General features: G+C 36.1%; 1 protein-coding gene across 1 annotated transcript; it reads left to right on the top strand.

Moving 5' to 3' along the window:
- The first annotated feature begins 10,730 nt into the window (after positions 1 to 10,730).
- LOC149188356 (putative RNA helicase SDE3) lies at positions 10,731 to 15,091 on the top strand. The gene is made up of 3 exons (XM_089412997.1): positions 10,731 to 11,558; positions 13,294 to 13,500; positions 13,611 to 15,091. Exons 1-3 carry the CDS (start codon positions 10,812 to 10,814, stop codon positions 14,622 to 14,624), a joined length of 1,968 nt encoding a protein of 655 aa, XP_089269123.1. The 5' UTR covers positions 10,731 to 10,811; the 3' UTR covers positions 14,625 to 15,091.
- Positions 15,092 to 19,025: the final 3,934 nt, after the last annotated feature.

The following is a 19,025-nucleotide window of genomic DNA, read 5'->3' as shown; positions in this document are numbered from 1 at the left end:
CAGGAAACCTTGTAAAGCTGGTGTGCTGGAAATGCGGAAAGGAAGGGCACTACAAAAGGGACTGTAAATCTAAAGCTCCTGATAAAGAAAATGGATATGATGATGCTCCTTCTGCAGAGAGGAAAACCACCTCAGATGAAGGTGGGGATGCGTACTTGGCTTCTTCAAGTACACATGTAGATCATAAGGCATGGTTGATTGACTCAGGTACATCCTTTCACTCCACTCCCCATAGAGAGTGGTTCTGCGAGTATGAGAAATATTATGGTGGTTATGTCTTCTTGGGGGATGATAGGAAGGCTAGAATCATTGGTTGCCGAAAAGTAAAGTTGAAGTTGCAAGGTGGAAGGGTTAGAACACTTTCGAGTGTTCTGCATATTCCTGCATTAGCTAGAAATCTGATTTCTGTAAGCAAGCTGGATGATAGAGGTGTAAAAACAGTGCTCGAGAAGGATACCTGTAAGATGGTTCGGGGGGCACTGGTATTGATGCGGGGAGTTCGAATTAGAACTCTGTACAAACTACAAGGTAGCACTGTTGTTGATGGGTGCAACAGTTCTGTGGTTCCTGAAAGTGGAGCAGAAAATCTAGTGGTCTCTAGAGAGAAGACCATGTTGTGGCATCAAAGGCTTGGACATATTGGAGAGAAGGGCCTTTGAATACTTCACGGTAAAGGTATGGTAGAAGGTATGAGTAATAGCTCTCTGGATTCTGATTTCTGTGAAAAATGTGTATAAGGGAAGCAGAATCGGGTGAGTTTCCCCTCTAGTGATAAGAGGGCAAAACAGATATTAGAGCTTGTGCACAGTGATGTGTTTGGACTTGTGAAGATTCCATCACTGGGTAATTCTGTGTACTATGTATCATTTATAGATGACTTCTCAAGGAATACATGGATATATTTCCTTAAGAAGAAATCTGAAGTCTTTGACAGGTTTAAAGAATTTCAGGCTCTAGTGGAAAACCAGACAAAGAAGAAGATAAAGGTGTTGAGGACAAATAACGGTGGAGAGTTTTGCAGTAAGGAATTTGAAGAATCCTGTAAGAAGTGTGGTATAGCATGGCAGAAGACTACTCCATATACACCTTAGCAAAATGGAGTTGCAGAAAGAGTGAACAAGACGTTGATGGAAAGGGCAAGAAGCATGCTCAGTGATGTCGGGTTAGGACAGGAATTCTAGGCAGAGGCGGTGGAGACAGCATGTTACTTGGTCAACAGATCACCTTCATCAACGTTGGAGGATAAGACTCCACAAGAGGTATGGAATGGTAAGAAACCCTCTCTTTCACATTTGAGGGTATTTGGATGTGATGCATATGTACATGTTCCAAAGGAGAAATGAACCAAGTTGGATAGTAAATCTGAAAAGTGCATCTTTATTGGGTATAAGGATGGTTTAAAGGGTTATAAGCTTTGAAACCCAGTAACAAGGAAGGTTGTGTACAACCGAGATGTGTTGTTCAGATAGATGAAAGATGTTATTAAACATGAAGTCCAACCAAAGGAACCTCAGAAGATAGAGTTTGAGCTAAAGTAGGAAGAATCAGACTCTACAACAGAGGAGGAATCAAAATATGAAGAGCCACAAACTCTGGGCGTGAGAAGATTAGTTCTAGAAAGAAGGGAGCCATAAAGGTATAGTCCATCTGCTTTCTGTTCAAATTTTGCTTTATCTATTACTGATCATGATCCGAGAACTATGAAGGAAGCAGTAGATTTAGAGGATGGACAACTCTGGAAAGAGGCCATGTTTGATGAAATGGCATCTTTTAACAAAAATGAGGCTTGGGATCTGGTGGAGTTGCCGGCTGGAAGGAAATCCATTGGCAGCAAATGGGTGTTCAAGAAGAAGACAAATGCAAAAGGAAAGGTGGATAAATACAAAGCTCGGGTGGTAGCAAAAGGTTATTCCTAGGTGCCGGGAATTGATTTGGGTGATATTTTTTTCTCTTGTTGCCAATGTAACTTCTATTAGATTACTTCTATCTGTTGATACTGCTTTTGATTTTGAGGTAGAACATATGGATGTGAAGACAACATTTCTTCACAGGGATCTGGAAGAGGAGATCTACATGAAGCAACCTGAAGGCTTTGTGGTGAAGGGTAAGAAAGAACTGGTATGCAAGTTAAAGAAGTCTTTGTATGGCCTAAAACAGTTACCAAGGATGTGGTATCAGAAATTTGATACATTTATATAGGGACCTGGCTTCACTAGAAGCAAAGCAGATCACTGTGTGTATTTTAAATTAATTGGCAACCGTGTTATTTATCTTTTCTTGTATGTGGATGATATGTTGTTGTTTGGAAATGACGAAGAAATTATCCAAGATTTGAAGACCTATTTGTCCTCCAAATTCGACATGAAAGATCTTAGTGCTGCAAACTATATTTTGGGCATGGAAATTAAAAGAGATTGAACAAAGAAGAAGCTCTGGTTAAACCAGAGGAAGTATGTCAAGACAATATTGCATAGGTTTAATATGCAGGATAGTAAACTAGTGAAGGTTCCTATTCCTGTAGGTGTAAATTTATCTGTTGAACAGTGTCCCAAGACATAAGAAGAGGAAGAGGACATGTCTCGTGTTCCATATGCAAGTGCAGTCGATAGCTTGATGTATGTGATGGTCTATACTAGACCAGACATTGCACATGCAGTGGGAGTATTAAGCAAGTTTATGTCAAAACCAGGGAAGGAGCACTGGACAGCAGTGAAGCGGGTTTTTAGGTATTTGTGTGGCACTAGTGATTATGGTTTGTGCTACCAAGGAAGACCAGGATTGGACAGAGTGTTGGATATTCATGGCTTTGTTGATGCAGACTGGGCTGGAGATCTGGATCAGAGAAGATCTACAAGTGGGTATGTGTTTAACCTATTTGGAGGTGCAGTCAGTTGGATGAGTAAGAAACAATCTGTAGTGGCACTATCAACTATAGAGGCAGAATACATGGCAGCCACTCATGCAAGCAAGGAAGCAATTTGTTTATAGAGATTGTGTTAAAGTATGGGGTTAGTATAGGGAGCTAGAAGGATAGACTGTGACAACCAAGCTGCAATTTTCTTGGCAAAGAACCCTACATATCATTCAAAGACAAAGCACATTGATGTTCAATATCACTTTGTGAGGGATATGATAGAAGACAAAAAGGTGTTGCTGGTAAAGGTGGACACTTTGAAGAATACTGCAGATGCATTGACAAATTCTGTGAGCTCTGAGAAGTTCTCTTGGTGTAGAGAAACAATGGGCATTGCAGGGCTGGATAAGTGACTAAGCTCTCTTGTGGCCCCATGTGGAAAGAAAACAACAAGTGGGAGAATGTTGGGTTGTGTTATATTCTTTCGACGACTAGCCCACGTAGTTAACCGAGGGGTTAGAAGGGGGGCGGAGCCCCCCCTTCGTTGCGTCAATTGCGTAGCAGGGGAGTCACAGGGGGTTTGAGGGGTGCAGGTAACCCCACTCTATGGGGTCTGGGGCAGTGCCCCAAAATTTTTTGTTTTTGGACCCTATATTAGGTTGGGTGGACCTACCTATGGTTTTGTGCATGATTTTTTGCCCATGGTTTTGGACGTGATGGTTTTCGGTCCATGGTTTTGGACGTGATGGTTTTTGGTCCATGGTGTGGACGTGATGGTTTTTGGTCCATGGTTTTGGATGCGATGGTTTTTGGTCCATGGTTTTGGACGTGATGGTTTTTGGTCCATGGTATTGGATGCTTCGGCATGTATAAATATGTATTGTAACATTGAAAGGAACATAATGAAAAATCAAGCTAGTAGTCCCGGTTTTGAGATCCAGGGGAAAATCTCCATGTATATGTGTTTTATTTGTTATTCTCTCGCATTGTTTATTTTCTGTGTTTTAGAATTTGTATGCAGGTAATTTTTGTACGGGGTTAAAACCTACAAATAATGCTTCAATAGATCACTCTCCTCTTCTTCAATGTTGCTAGTGGTTTTTTTATTAATGGAAATGTGTACAATAAATAAATGACAACCTTTCATGTTGTTTCTCTTGGATTGCATGGTTGTGATTAACCTCACTAAGGTAGGCTTTCTCTTCCCTTGCAACATCCTTCTTTCTCCATGCTCATCTAGGCACTCAATTTCTTTTTCAAAATAGTTGAATTTGATCCTATGTGCATACATCCAATCTATGCCTAACAAAATGCTATATGCACACAATGGTAATACATTGATATTTTCCACTATTTGCATCCCATTGAATTGAATTGGGCAAGCCTTCACCCAATATTCGACCTTCTTCTTTATTCCTATGGCTAATTGAACTAGCCAAGATTCCTCATGTGGTTCATAGTTCAATTGACATCATCTCACAAGCTTAGGGATAACATAGCTATAATTAGAACCAAGGTCAATCAAAATAGTAATCGTTTGATTGCAAACCTTACCTTCCATTTCAATTATGGAAGCCAGATAATCCACCTACGGATTGTCTAGTGTTGTGTAGATCTCAAGAAAGCCATGTTCCACATCTCCCATAATATGTGCTTCCTTTGCATTGTACAATTTCAAGCGATCCTACTTGCATTGTGGGAAATTTGGTCTTAAATGATTTTCGCCACACATCCATCACTTATATTGACCCTTCCCATATCTCTTGGCTCCTTATTGAGCTAAACGATCTCTGCCTTCAGTGTTGAGCCTTCGTTGACTCTCTTGGGTAGCAAGGACAATATGCGATTCCTTAATTGTTTTCTACCTTTTCCCTTGAGTTTCAAATTACTTTTTGACTTCCAATGAGATTTAAATTTTGGCTTGCACATGGATTGAATACAACAATGTTTCAACTTTTCAATGGCATTATTTAATGTTTGAGGCTCATGGATCACAATTCGATCTTTGAATGATCAAGGCAACCTGCTAATAAATCTTTGGATTTTTTCCTTCTCATTTTCAATATGTGGCACATATCATAGAAATTCTAGGAACTTGGTGACATAGTCCTCATCCGTAACTTGCCCCTTTTTGAGATCATAGAACTTGTTTGCCTTGCTATCATAGTAATTGTTAAATAAATATTTTTCTATGAAGAGCCTTTCAAATTCATACTAACTCAACCCCCCTTCAATTATGCCTCTAACATTTTCTAGTCTTCCTACCATATGTTTGCTTTTCCCTTCAAATTATAGGTGGCTACCTTTTATTTCATGTTATCATAATAGTTATGGATTCTAAATAAATTCTTTATTCCCAGCAACCAAGCTTCTGCATCTCTAGATTTCTTCATGTCTCCATCAAATGAGGGTAGTTTGGCCTTCTTAAATTGCTCTAGCATGTAGTCCCTTTCTTTATTTCTTTGAAGGTGGTGATGAGAATGGATATAGTATCTCCTTACAGTAGAACTAGAATCTTCACTAGAATGATGTCCATGAGTGCTAGTTATTATTTATGGGGTAATCAGCGGTGCATTCCCCCTCATAGTGTCTTCACTTTCCCTTTTGTGCCTCTTCTTGGACCTGCTACCATCTACCCGATTGTTTCTCTCCTCTAATCCCAAAGGGCTCTGTGTATCTTTATGACTAGCCCCTATCTCATATTGTCTTTATCTTTGCAAGTCTAAGAGGCTTTGCAATATGAATGCATTTACCTCAGCTTGTTTTTCCTGGGCGCTTACAAGCCTTTCATTATCTACTTCGCAACTTCTTATCTCGACTCTTAGGCTCCCCAAGTTATACATCCAATCAAGAGAGTTTTCCCCACCTCCTTGCTCAATTGATCTCTCTTCTTCATTGGTCCCTACTTCCTCATATATATGCTACAATTCATAAGAACTATATTGCACCATCTTGATTCTCATTTCTTGATTCTCTCACTGCCTCTTACTGCTTGTGATTTGATTTCATCCACACACAATGTTAGTTACATCATAATATAGACAAATTATAAGATATTATACCGATGACCTTTCTCTTGCAGAGTTGTTATAGTAAGACCAACTGCAACCAACAATCCATGTTAGTACACCATTATAATTTAGTTAACAAGTCATCGACACTCATGTACTTGCATACAATGTTATAAAATACATATGTCATACAATTCATTAGCTCATCAAAACCATGGAAACATATCAATTGTGAGTACCATGCTACACAATTAGTTCACAAAGTAAGCATATCAATCTTGCATTCCATAATCCGTTATAGGTTGCTTTTTAAAACCTAAACATTTGTTTAGTTAGTTTTCTAAAAATTAATATGAAACTCCTTTGCAGGGGTCTTGATATTACTTGCTCATGGTAGAGCCCATCTAGTCCAAGTGTTGAACTTGAATGATTTGATACCACTCTGTAACACACCCCTCCAAATCCCCACCAAAACACCGGTTAAAACAAGGTGGTTACTATGTTGACCCAAGATCTAAGGTACCGTTATGGAAATGGGGTCTACAAACTTTGGTCTTTTTAGCTAGCTTAAAATGTCAATTAGATGTCATCGTTATGTCTATCTTATCAAGACGATTATGGTGATATAAATTTTTGCCTCAATTTTTCCTCTAGATCAAGAGATATCATTATATAAACTTCTGATGAATTAAAAGGTTTCATGTCATCAACCTGGCCACATGGCACTCACATGGCTATCCTAGCCAACTTGCTAGTACCACCTGGAAATGATATATCAACTGTCAACCTGTTCATGGGTTGGGTTCTCACATATATTGCATGCATAAATAGATTTAAAAACCCTGACTTATTCATACTGACCATGTATAAATATATATAATTATACATTCAATTGATAGGCCATCAATTACTGGAAATATTCTAATTATTTAGGCTTTGTTACTCGATCTTTTCCGTTTTCACAATCAAAATTTCTATAGGGTTAGTCTTCCAAGATGACCTGTAAGTTGGGTTTTCCCTTATGCCAATAGTTAAATTGATGGGCTCATGTGTACACCACCATAGCTCAAGCTTACGTCATCCCGCTCCTTTCAAATGCACACTCTGCTTTAAACTCTCAGGGATCAACCTCTGGGATTACATGTCCCGGTGGGTCCAATACCTTGTGCTACAAGTAACCCCAATTGGTCCATAACTTCTAGTTCTCACACCATATTATACCGACGTTGTGCACATGGGCTTCACTCAATGAACCTCTGACATATCATGTGCGTGCATGGAATACTAAACAATACCCCTAATTTGACTACATATTGGAAAATACCTCTAAAATCCACAGTATTTAACCCCCTACCAATACGAACCTAATACACCTTCCCAAATTAGAAAACCCCTGCTTTCACTAGATATTGTAGCTAGATCCATTTTTTCATTAACATTTTTTATACCCCTTTATATTTTTTCACTAACTTTCAGCTCTATTTTTTATACTTGCCAATATAAAAATCCTTTACCCCTATACATCCCCCAATATATTATGTCATTTTTTCTTTAATATATATCCCCCAATATGAAATCACACCATATGGTATTGCTCCCCAAGTGAAGTACCCATGTTGTTGTGCCATCCCGATCGTTCCTTAAGAGTGATGCAAGGCTACTTCTCGAGAGACTGAATCTGGGACATGAAATTTCCTGTCAATTTCCACTCAAATTCATATCTATGTGGGTCCCTCTTGCCACTACCTACAACGTGATAAGCCCTCTTTCCATGGGAGTTAGTTCTCTTGCCGACTAATGCACGACCTCTAATTCATCTCAACCTACTCCATGCTTTCGACCCTACCATGTTAGCCTAGTCCTTGTCAGCCCAACCTTTCCTTGCAAAACTTCTTATTGGCTTCTAGGATGTAACCTTCAGGCTTATATCACCCCGGGCTCTTTCTCAGTTGTCAATTTCTCCCATTCAATATCGGTCATTCATTATTTTGTCCTTGCAGTCAGTTATGCTTTGTAGTCGTATGGCTAGCGACCTATATTTCTTTCCAACCATAGCATGGCTTGATATACTTATCTAAGCTCATGGATAAGGTTGAAACGTTGTGTATAGGAGATAAGGTCCTTTTGTCACTCCTTATCTCCCACTACCATGAATTGAATTTGGACTACCAGAGGATAAGGAAACCTTCCTATGCGCTCAATTACATATACATGGTCAAGGGCACAGTGGTTCAGTCTGATACTTGGGTAATATAGAACCCACACAGAGACATATATGAAGAGCTCAACAATGGCTCAACCACAGTGGTTCTACAAATGTTTTTACTTGCACTAGAGCTTGATTGTTGCCTTTATAGATTTATGAAGCACTCCATAGACACTTGCAGCTAAGCCTTACTTGCAACTGTCACCCCCAAGATGGATTCCAAAGCTTGAGGTGGGGTGATTTTGAATGTTTACATTCAACTAACACAACTGTTGAAATAACATGTCACAAGGAAATTCCTACCTTCATCCACCAGCTAGGCTCATTAAAACTCACACATTTTAGGCATATAGATAGTCATGCCAACATTCACAACACAAAGAGAGACCACTATCAGGAAAGCTCATCAATAGTTAAGTTGTTGATGCGTAAAGAGATCACTTCACCAGGTGCTTCCTCTATGAGCCAAGCACCAGAGCTTCAACCCCAAGGAAACTTCTAGTGGTTCTATAGCCCTCACAAACACCTAAGTGATTCTTCCCAATTCTAATAGGTTCATCAATCCACAAGCTTCTAATGGGTTCTTCAGCCTTGCAGACAAACCACACTCTCTTAAATAATTCATAGAACAAGCTTCACTCAGAAGGTTCCTTAGTTGGTGCTTCTCTTCCTGCAGTCGGTTTCATGATAGAGACCACTTGATCTCTCTTTCAACTATGCATTCTCCCGCACATAGTAGCTTTAAACGTCACATTTTGTTGCCCATACTTCTTGGCTTGAGCATGCATGAGAGTAAGTGAGAGCATGTATTCCTAAATGAATATATCTTTCATCACCTAACAAATAAACTACCTTCGTTCTCCCCACAAGTTGCACAACAGTGCTTCCTGATAGCGCAGACCATGTTGTTCTTAAATTTTGTCATTTTCTTTCCTTGTCGTTTGAGCTGAAAGACACTTCGACCAATCCTTCCTCTTTTAGTTACATTCAATGCTCGGTCACCACGTTAAATCCCTTTCAACCAACTAGAACTGATATTTAGTTATCTTAAGTGCCACATAACAACTTTGCGAGGAAGTCCTTATTGTTTGTCTAGCTTTGATTTGTGAAGTTGTCTATGAAGGATGTTTTTTTCTAAAAAATAATTCAATTAGTAAATGTTAATAAACATAATCTATAATAAATATCAAATAATTATCTAAATTATAATTTTATTTTAAATCAATATTAATTATAAAAATAATTAATATATAAATTAAAGATACTTGTATTTAAAAAAAACATTGAACAAGATTTTTAACCATGAAGCTTTATCTTCACTTTGCCATGAAGATTCTTAATTTATAAATACACTTTCTTACAATACCATGACTATCAATACCAAATGTCCAAAACATCATAAGTCACTTGATATGACATTGATTCATTTGACATTCTTTGTTAATAATCAATTTAATTAGAATTGTAAAAAAAACATAATTACAATATAGATAAATCTCAACCATTCAATTGTGTATATTACTATGAATATTCTAAAATATTCCATAGAAATTATATCTCTAGCATACACCTAATAATTAATGATAATTAAATTAAAATTCTAAAAACCCTATTTCAAAATAAACATACCTACCCTTATATAGATAAATTTAAATATAATATTTACCACTATTAAATATATAAATTTAAATATAATATATTTAAATCATTCAAATATTCATCAAATCATCAATTATTTGTTTTACAGGAAGTGTTTATTTTTTTCCATTAAAAATGATTCAATCCAAATAATATGTATAATTTTTAATACAAGGTATTTAGGTCAACAATATATTAATCATTCTTTTTTTAATGAGTTATATTTTATATTTTTATATTAATCAAATCTTAACAATAACTTTTTTATAAACAAAATTTCTAAACACTAAAATAAAACTCTTTTTTTTTAACATAAATCTTATCAAAATGTAGATAATTTTTAATAAGGCCTTGTCCACAATTGTGTCTAGACAGCAAAATTTTTGCCGGAATTTAGCAAGAAAATTTTCAAAAAATCTGATTATTTTAGTGTTTGAATCACTATTGAAGTCACAATTTTGCCAGCAAATTTCTTGAGTGAAACTAGCCAGAATTTTTTTTTTTAAATCTGATTATTAAATTGTTTGAATCACTTTTTTGATGATAGAAATAGATTCAGTATCATCAAAAACCAGTAAAAAACCCAAAATCCTGAAAAATAAAAAATAACCAAATTTCTACCAAATTTTATTAAAATCTTAACCGACAAAATTGTTACCCGATTACTCTATTTTTAAAAACCAGAGACATATAAATACTTATTTTATCCACACCCATATCTCTCACTAAAACCGCAGGCCAACCAATGCACCGAGAAGAACAGGATTCCCATATTCACTTTCCGCACAGTGTTTTCGACTCATCTTATTGTTGCGACCTATAAACAAGTACGTGAAAGAATAAAAAATTTAAAGAATATGTCTATTCAGGCGCGGCTGGCGTGGATTCGCAGTTCGATGGCGCCCACACGGCATCAGGAAACCCACACTCAATACGCCGTACATTCAGTGGAGGAGCCCACACGGCAATCCACCGCGACCAAATAATGTGATATTTTGCAACTTTCCTCGAACTGAATGAATGTTTGATGTGATGACCAGACCATACCTGTCAATCTCAACCCATCGAGGATGTCCCCGGCTCGACTCCAGAGCTTATTCTGATGGCCAGTGAAGACACCATCGAATCTTCCCTTACTTCCTCTGGAAGCAAACCAAAGGGCAAGATATGGAAGGAGAAACCAAGAGCTCTCCCACAAACATCAGTAACATTAAGCGAGACCAATTGGGAGAAATTTGAGATGGCGGAAATTGAAGTTTCTTTCCCATTTCCTCCTGTGGATGGCGCCATTCAGACAATCAAACTCGGAGAAACAATTGCAACAATCTTGTCGATTCAGAACCCTAGCTCCAGTTGTGATGCAAGATTGGTGGCAGTTAGGATTGAGTCGTCACAGCCAAAGGGCACGTTTACTCTTTGTTACAGTGGACCGTCATCTTCCTCATCCTCAGCTTCAGCTTCGGCTTCGGCTTGGGCTTCGGCTTTGGCTTCGGCTTCATGTTCACAGGCGGTGAATCGCGAAGTTATCAGCTTCCCTGGAAACACAGGATCAATGGAACCAGGGAGGCGCATTGCGCTGGACTTATCGTTTACCCCAAAACGGCCGGGTCTGAGCACGGTGACTATTGTGGTTGATATCAGGGAGAAGGAAATTGTGCGCACTGCTACTTTGTTGACCATAGGATCCCCGCCTCAGCAGAAACAAGATTCCGACTTTCCGGTTCCAGAGCACTTGAAGGAGAGCTTCAGAATGAATAGAACACCAGCGATCCTTCGTAAAGGGCTCTCTGAAGAAACATATTGCGATTACTTCTCCACTTTGCTATATTTGGAGGATCTTTATTTGAAGGTATGTTTTTGGCTCATTGCTGTAAGTAAATTTCCAATTTAACTAATGTATTAAATTTTAGTAAGAAAAAAGAAATTAACGAGGCTTAAAAAAGAAGGTTAATTTTTTTTTATTATATATTTTTAACTTATTAAATTTTAATAAATAAATAAAAATATATAGTTAATAAAATTTAGATTAAAATTAATAAATAATACATAATATAAATTGCGTCTTATTTAATAGTACAATTGGATAAATAAAATGTATTAATATTAAATTTTTTTTATATCAGTAGTTTTCTTAATTTATATGAATTGAGTGTGAGCTTTGTAAATTATGTGATATCAATTTTAATAAAAGATTGGTTTATAAGATATGGATTACAAAAGAGTTTATCGTAATTTTATTTGTTTTTAAAATAGGGGTTATATTGAAGTAAAAAAAATTTAGATAAATCACGAAATGGAAGAGTTTTGCTTTAATTTTATTTGTTTTTAAATCAAGTTTTTAAGGATTAAATTTTAATTAAAAATGTAGTTGAATTTTTTTAAGATGGTAAATTTTTAGAGATTAAATTTGGATTAAAGATGTAGTTGAACTTGTTTTAAGGGTTTTTGGATAGGATACATGTGATCCGGTATCTTGTTAAGACACATTTTCTAGCTTTATTTGTGTGTTATTCTTGAACACATTTCCCAGTTTTATGAAATGAGGCATGTGTGAAATTATAATGCATTGTTTGAATTGGAGTAAAGGATATAAGTTTGAAATGAAATGTGATACCATGTATTAAGAAATTGAACATTTAATAATAGAGGAAATTATGAAATGAGGTATTAAGAATTGGTATTATTTAATTTTTATTTTTATTTTTTTAGGTTAAAATTTAGTTATCTAATTATTTCAAGTTTATAATTTTAATTGGTTAAATAGTATTTTTATTATACAGAATAGATTCAACATTTTGAAAATTTATAATAATATAATGATATAAATTACACAATTCAAATTTATAAATTTGACAAATTATTATATAAATTCCACCACTCAAATTTATAAATCTCGTCCATTTAATTGAAATATATTATACAAGAATTCAGTAAATAAAAAAAATATATAATATATTTGAAAATAATTATTTAAAACTAAAATATAAATTTATCCCAGAATTAAAGTCTGGAAATGGAATGTGGTATATGGTATTTAGAAATTGAAACTTTGTTTTAACCTTTCTTTTAAGTTCCAAACTCATTATTCACATATCTCCCAATCCCAACTGCAGGGTCATAGTCTTTGATCAAGGTCATAAAACCGTTCACTTTGAAGATATTCAGTGATTAAACCTCGAATAGAATGTAAAATTCTTCATCACTAGCATTTTAATTAATTATTTTTTCTCTGGCAACCAATATTTGTGGAGATATAGCTCCATTAATACATTGGGACAGTATATCAATCATTGAATTGATATATACTGCCCCAATACATTAATAAAACTATAGCTCCACAAATATTGATAACCCATGCCCATCAGCTGAAACCCAGCGAGTCACATCTCAAACCTTAACTCTTAACTCTACAACACCTCGGTTCTCTTAGCACAAGAATCTACCGTGTGCTGTAACATGCAGAGGAAAATATGTCTTAAACTAACATACATATAATGTAATGGTAATCAGCTTTGTTATATCAGAGCTTAAAACTTATCATTAAAATTCACACAGAATGGTTTGTTTCTGCTGTGGAAGCACAGGAATTGAGTGAGCAAAGCGTAATGGTGAAGATGAGAATTGACAAGGAGTCCCGGCTACTGAAAGTACTGACATTGCAGTGCGGTGGAAAGAAGAAGAGTGTAGGCACATTGCAGTGCGGTGGAAAGAAGAAGAGTGGAGGCCGTGCACCCTCTACACTAGATTTTGTCAGTGTCAAGGATCCTAATAAAAAGGGCAAGGAGTATAAGGTCAGTGCTTTTCTATTTTCTGTATGTAATTTTGATTCGATGGACTTTACAACTGCCTCTGCATTTTTCTCCACCGAATATTTTCAACTTTTCTGAAACGATTCAAACAGGGATGCATCAATAAAGTCGACAAGAAAAGAGTATTCGTGAGATTCGAAAAGCAATTTAAGGTGAATTTCGACATTGAGTATGAGGCTAGGTTTTCGTTCAACAGAAGCAACATAATAAGGGGACATCATGCAATTGCAAAAATAAAGGACCTGAGCAAAAGCTTTTTATTTCCAAGCAAATCCCCTCCAAGGACAGTGCAGACCTTATATCCTGAACATGGAGAAACAGATACAGTACTTGATACTCCTTTCAATCCATTGCTTAATTCAGATCAGCAAAATGCAATTATGAGTATACTCAGTTGCAATGGCTCTCCACCTTACCTAGTCTATGGAGAACCTCGTACAGGCACCACTGCAACTATTACTGAAGCAATACTGCAAATCCATGAGAACAATCCAGATGCCAGGATTCTCGCCTGTACGCCTTTCAATCGCACATCTGACTCTCTTCTCAAAAGATTCATCGGCTCTCCCATCGAGGATACCGAGATCTTCAGATTGAATGCAAAGTTTCGTGATTTATATGATGAAGTGCCACCAGAGATTTACTCCTTCTGTTGCTACAATACAGAAGAGGAAATCTATTTTTGCCCTCCTGTGAATGAGCTGAGGGAATACAAGTTAATTGTTTCCACATACATGAGTTCTGCGAGGCTTTATGCCAGCGGGCTGTCTGCGGGGCATTTTACACACATATTCTTAGATTCAGCGGGACAAGCTTCCGAGCCAGAAACAATGGTGCCTATTGCAAATTTCGCCACTCAGCAAACTGTGGTTGTAGTTTCAGGTAATCTTAAGGAATTGGCACATGAAATCAGTTGTCCCATGGCTAGGGAGTTTGGGTTAAGCAAATCTTATTTGAAGCGCTTCGCTGAACTTCCATTCTATTCGTTGGGGCATGGCAGAGGAAACCAGCAATTTGTTACAAAGCTGAAAAAAGAGTTTGAGGATCCCCTTTCAGACGAAGGTAGAAGCAAAGGACGAAAGCTGAAAGGTGTGTGGAACGCATGAATGTGCGAAGAATTTTTATTACTCTGGAGTCTGGTTAGTAGATTGTTGATGCAAACAGTATAATGTGGATTGTGGGTGCTGGGGAGTTTTGATTCCAATATGGAATTACATGGAATCTTGTATTGAATGGCTGTCACAGGAAGTTCTGAAGGTTTTAGGAAAATTGAAATGAACCTTGGGGCTTTTGGATTTATATCCAAACCTGCCACCAAATGATGACTTCAACATCTGCCCCTCCAGTTCAGTTCCAAGAAGGTTTGCAAAGGAACATAGTAGAATATTTTGGTGTTTTGTACGCTTCGCAGCTTTGTGTAATCACATGCACGTCTCCAGAGAAAAAGTATAATTATCGTGTACAGTTAACATATCATGAATATTTTGATTAAAACAGCTACAGCTTTCGTGTGTACAGTTAAGATGATCATGAATATTTTGATCAAAACAGCTACAGCGTTTGTGTTTGTGTTTATAGACAAGTATGGCAAAATATATATTTTTAATTAATTTTATAGAATTTTAATTTCTTTTGGAATCGAATATATTAGATATCATTTTTCAGATTTATTTATGATTTTCAATAGTTTAAATGAAATAATATTTATAATGTTTTAGGAGTAAAGTAAGATAATGTTCAGAGGAATAAAGTAAAATTAATACCGGCCGAATAAACTATAAAGCATCAACCATCACTTCTAAACTTATTTGAAAATAGTAACATTGTACTAAAACTTACTTGAAATAGTAATATAGTGTTATAAATTGATATATTATTATGCAACAAAAAATATCCTTGAAGTAGGGGAGAGATATTTAATGTTGTGGAGGGACCAGTGATTGATATAGTATTGGTCCCACCAAACTACCAAAAATTGAGAGATATGCAACCAATATTTAAACAAAAATAAATAACATTAAGTGAAAATATGTTTTAATTTATGTCCAAAATTTCCCAGTACATTCACTCGGCCTACAACTGTCCGTAAATAGTATCTTAATACTTAAGAGTAAATCATATTGACCCAACTAGAAAACACATAAAACCATAAATCCTTTGAAAAATGAGCTATATAGTCCAAATAAATATCCATACCTGCACATAATAAAAGTGAATATATGTCAGCCCTTACCCAAACAGAAAACAGATAAAACCATAAATCCTTCCAAAAATGAGCTATGTAAAAATAAATATCCATACCTGCACATAATAAAATTGAATATATGTCATCCATCACTGCTATGTTGTTCAACATTTAAACCCAATGTGTTCAATAAATGAGACCCAACCCAACCCATTATATTTTTCATTAAAACATATCAAAGCACATGGATCAACAAATAACAAATTCCCAGCAATTGGATCACATCCAATTAAATCCAGATCACACATTCAAAATGAAGCGATTGCAATCCATGTCCAACCTTACCACCAATTAAATTCAAGTGCAAAAAACTATAAAAAAGTTCAACAACTGCTGAAGTTGCATGTTATGCATTCAAACTATCCACCAACCTTGAAGAAAAACCATCACAGAAAAGTTGACAATATGTCTAGGTTAGTTATTTAAATTGCAACACATTTTTCTTACAGTTCTATTTTCATTTCTCACAGTGTTTTATTTCATTTCTTACAGTTTCATTTTCATGAAAATATATATTTTTTCTATTTTTCTATATTCTCAAAAAGAATAGAACCTATGAGACATTAATCTTGCGCTAAATATTTGAAGGAAATGTTATGTCTTCCTCATAAAATTCTGAAGTATTACAATTAGAATGAATTTGGTCAATTAATGTGCTCATCATTCCCATCAATATGTTCTCAGGTTGGGTATGGTAACTTGGAACATTACTATTGGCAGAGACTAGAGTATATGAAAACACCAAGAGAAGCCTACAATACTAACACTAGCAATCCTAGATCAAATCTTACAGGAGAAACTTATACGCTAAGGCAGACAGTCATCCCTCACACAAAAGATTTTATATAGATAAGTAGACTCAAAAGTCACTCCCTTGACTCTAAGCAACTAAGGTATCTAACAAAATTATTTTCCTCGTGTATCTCCACACTCCTTCAATCTATGTCTTCGAACAACTCATCTTTGCAAGCCATTTCTCAGTCAATTGAAAATCATATGTCCCCATCACATATTTGAAATAATCCACAATACCCATAGGATCTATATCATCCAGTTACGTAGTAAAAGCATCCTCATTAGAAGAAGCACTTGGGCCTCTCACTCTGACATCACACTGTTGGTGAAGACACTTGGTTGCCATAACCGAATCCTATGGATAGAAGCTCCCTTGGGAACCACAAGCTCTATTGAAAGTGATATTGAGAGCTAGTCACTGTTACACCCTTTGATGAAGATCCAAAATAAAATCCAGACGCCGAAGCATTAGAAACCTGCTGCTAATCAAAACACTCTTATAACTAGCAATTAGAACTTCCTTTAAACAAACCTAGTACAGCTACAGACCCGAGAAAATTGATTCAATTACATGGTAGGCATGATACAACGTTCTTACCTTTCTACCTTACTGATAGCCTTTAGGGACCCACTAAAACCCCACATTATTTTCATTCAAAAGCTCAAGAAGGCCCCTAAATGAATAAGAACAACTCGTAAGGGATTGATAAAAAAAAAATATCCTAATATTCTGAAAAGAAATCGTGCTTTGGCTTCATTTCTTCAAAAATCATAAACATTCCTTAGACCAAGCTCCTTGAGACATTAAATCAAATGATGGGCATGAAAGCCAAAATCCTAGTCAAGGAGTTAGTAACAGCAGGACTAATTCTTCTGGCTGAGTTTAACACTTTGTACTTGACCAAATCATAGTTTGTAGAGATAGTCCTTATAAAGGGAGTTATTTTCAAGGTCTAAAATCTGAGTCTTAATAGTGACAAAGAAGCAAAGATCATCTTCAATCTCTGTGTATTTTGTGAACCCACAAAGATTCTTCTTGAAGATCGAAGAACAGACCTAGAAGGCATTATCTCTATGGTCTGAATTTAAGATCCAACTTCTCCTACCCAACCTATAAATTGACTCAGATTGTCAATTTAAGATGCTCATGTAGGCATGTCCACCTTCTCCCTTTCTTGTCTATCATGAGATAGAGTTGACCCTTCTCAAACTTATGTAACTGAGGATCTATCTCATACAACACAACTATGAATACCATTGAATGATATCCCAAACTACTCTTCTTCACCATTGGCACTATATGAGCTCCATGGTCTCTAATGATAAAAAGTTTATCCTTCTCCAACAAAGGAAATGTTTGCATTGTCCTCATAAAATCCAAGCCCAAAATCATCGCATAATCCTCCAATAGTATAACTCTCAAATATATCCTACCAAACATATGAGCCCACTCCCATCAATGCATCCTTGAGAATACCAAATGTTGACCTCATCTTAGAGTTCATTACTGTGTAGGAAAACATCATTCCCTTCAATATGTTCTCAGGTTGGTTATGGGAACTTAGACCATTGTTGTTGGCAGAGGCTAGAATATATGAAAACACCAAGACAAGCCTACAATATTGACACTAGCAATCATGGATCAAATCTTGCAGGAGAAAATTCTACTACAATGGAAGTTTCTTATTACTCAAAAGTTATTTTCAACTTGAAAGAAACATAAGGCAAACACTACTTGAACTACATGATTGACAATGCAAGTCCACTTGGTGAGACAGCATGGGCCATGAATGAATTCAATTGTGATAACAAACAAGATTCTAAACAAATTAATTCAAGCAATAGTAACTACCAGATCTTCTCATAGTACCAGAAGAAGGTGGAAACTGACAATAGTTTTCCAAGTACAAATACAATCATGGTATTTTAAGTGTAAAAACAAGTTATCAAAACAACAATCACTGATAATTTTGAAGACATACAACAAAATTTTCTGTATATTTGATTTTTCAAGGATACTAACATAGTAGAAGTTTCTTATTACTCAAAAGTTATTTTCAACTTGAAAGAAACATAAGGAAAACACTACTTGAACTACATGATCCTCCAATAGTATAACTCTCAAATACATCCTACCAAACACATGAGCCCACTCCCATCAGTGCATCCTTGAGAATACCAAATGTTGACCTCATCTTAGAGTTCATTACTTTGTAGGAAAACAACCAATCCCTTCAATATGTTCTCAGGTTGGTTATGGTAACTCGGAGCATTTCTGTTGGCAGAGGCTAGAATATATGGAAACACCAAGACAAGCCTGCAATATTGACACTAGCAATCCTGGATCAAATCTTGCAGGAGAAACTTCTACTACAATGGAGGTTTCTTATTACTCAAAAGTTATTTTAAGGCTGCAAGCAACATAAGGAAAACACTACTTGAGCTACATTATTGATAATGCAGGCCC

Source organism: Pinus tabuliformis, chromosome 3_1, assembly GCF_031772625.1.
Source record: "Pinus tabuliformis cultivar Carrire ecotype Pingquan chromosome 3_1, CPIR1, whole genome shotgun sequence".
NCBI lineage: Eukaryota > Viridiplantae > Streptophyta > Pinopsida > Pinales > Pinaceae > Pinus > Pinus tabuliformis.
The sequence above is the reverse complement of the archived record's forward strand: the minus strand, read 5'-3'. Positions and strand labels throughout refer to the sequence as shown.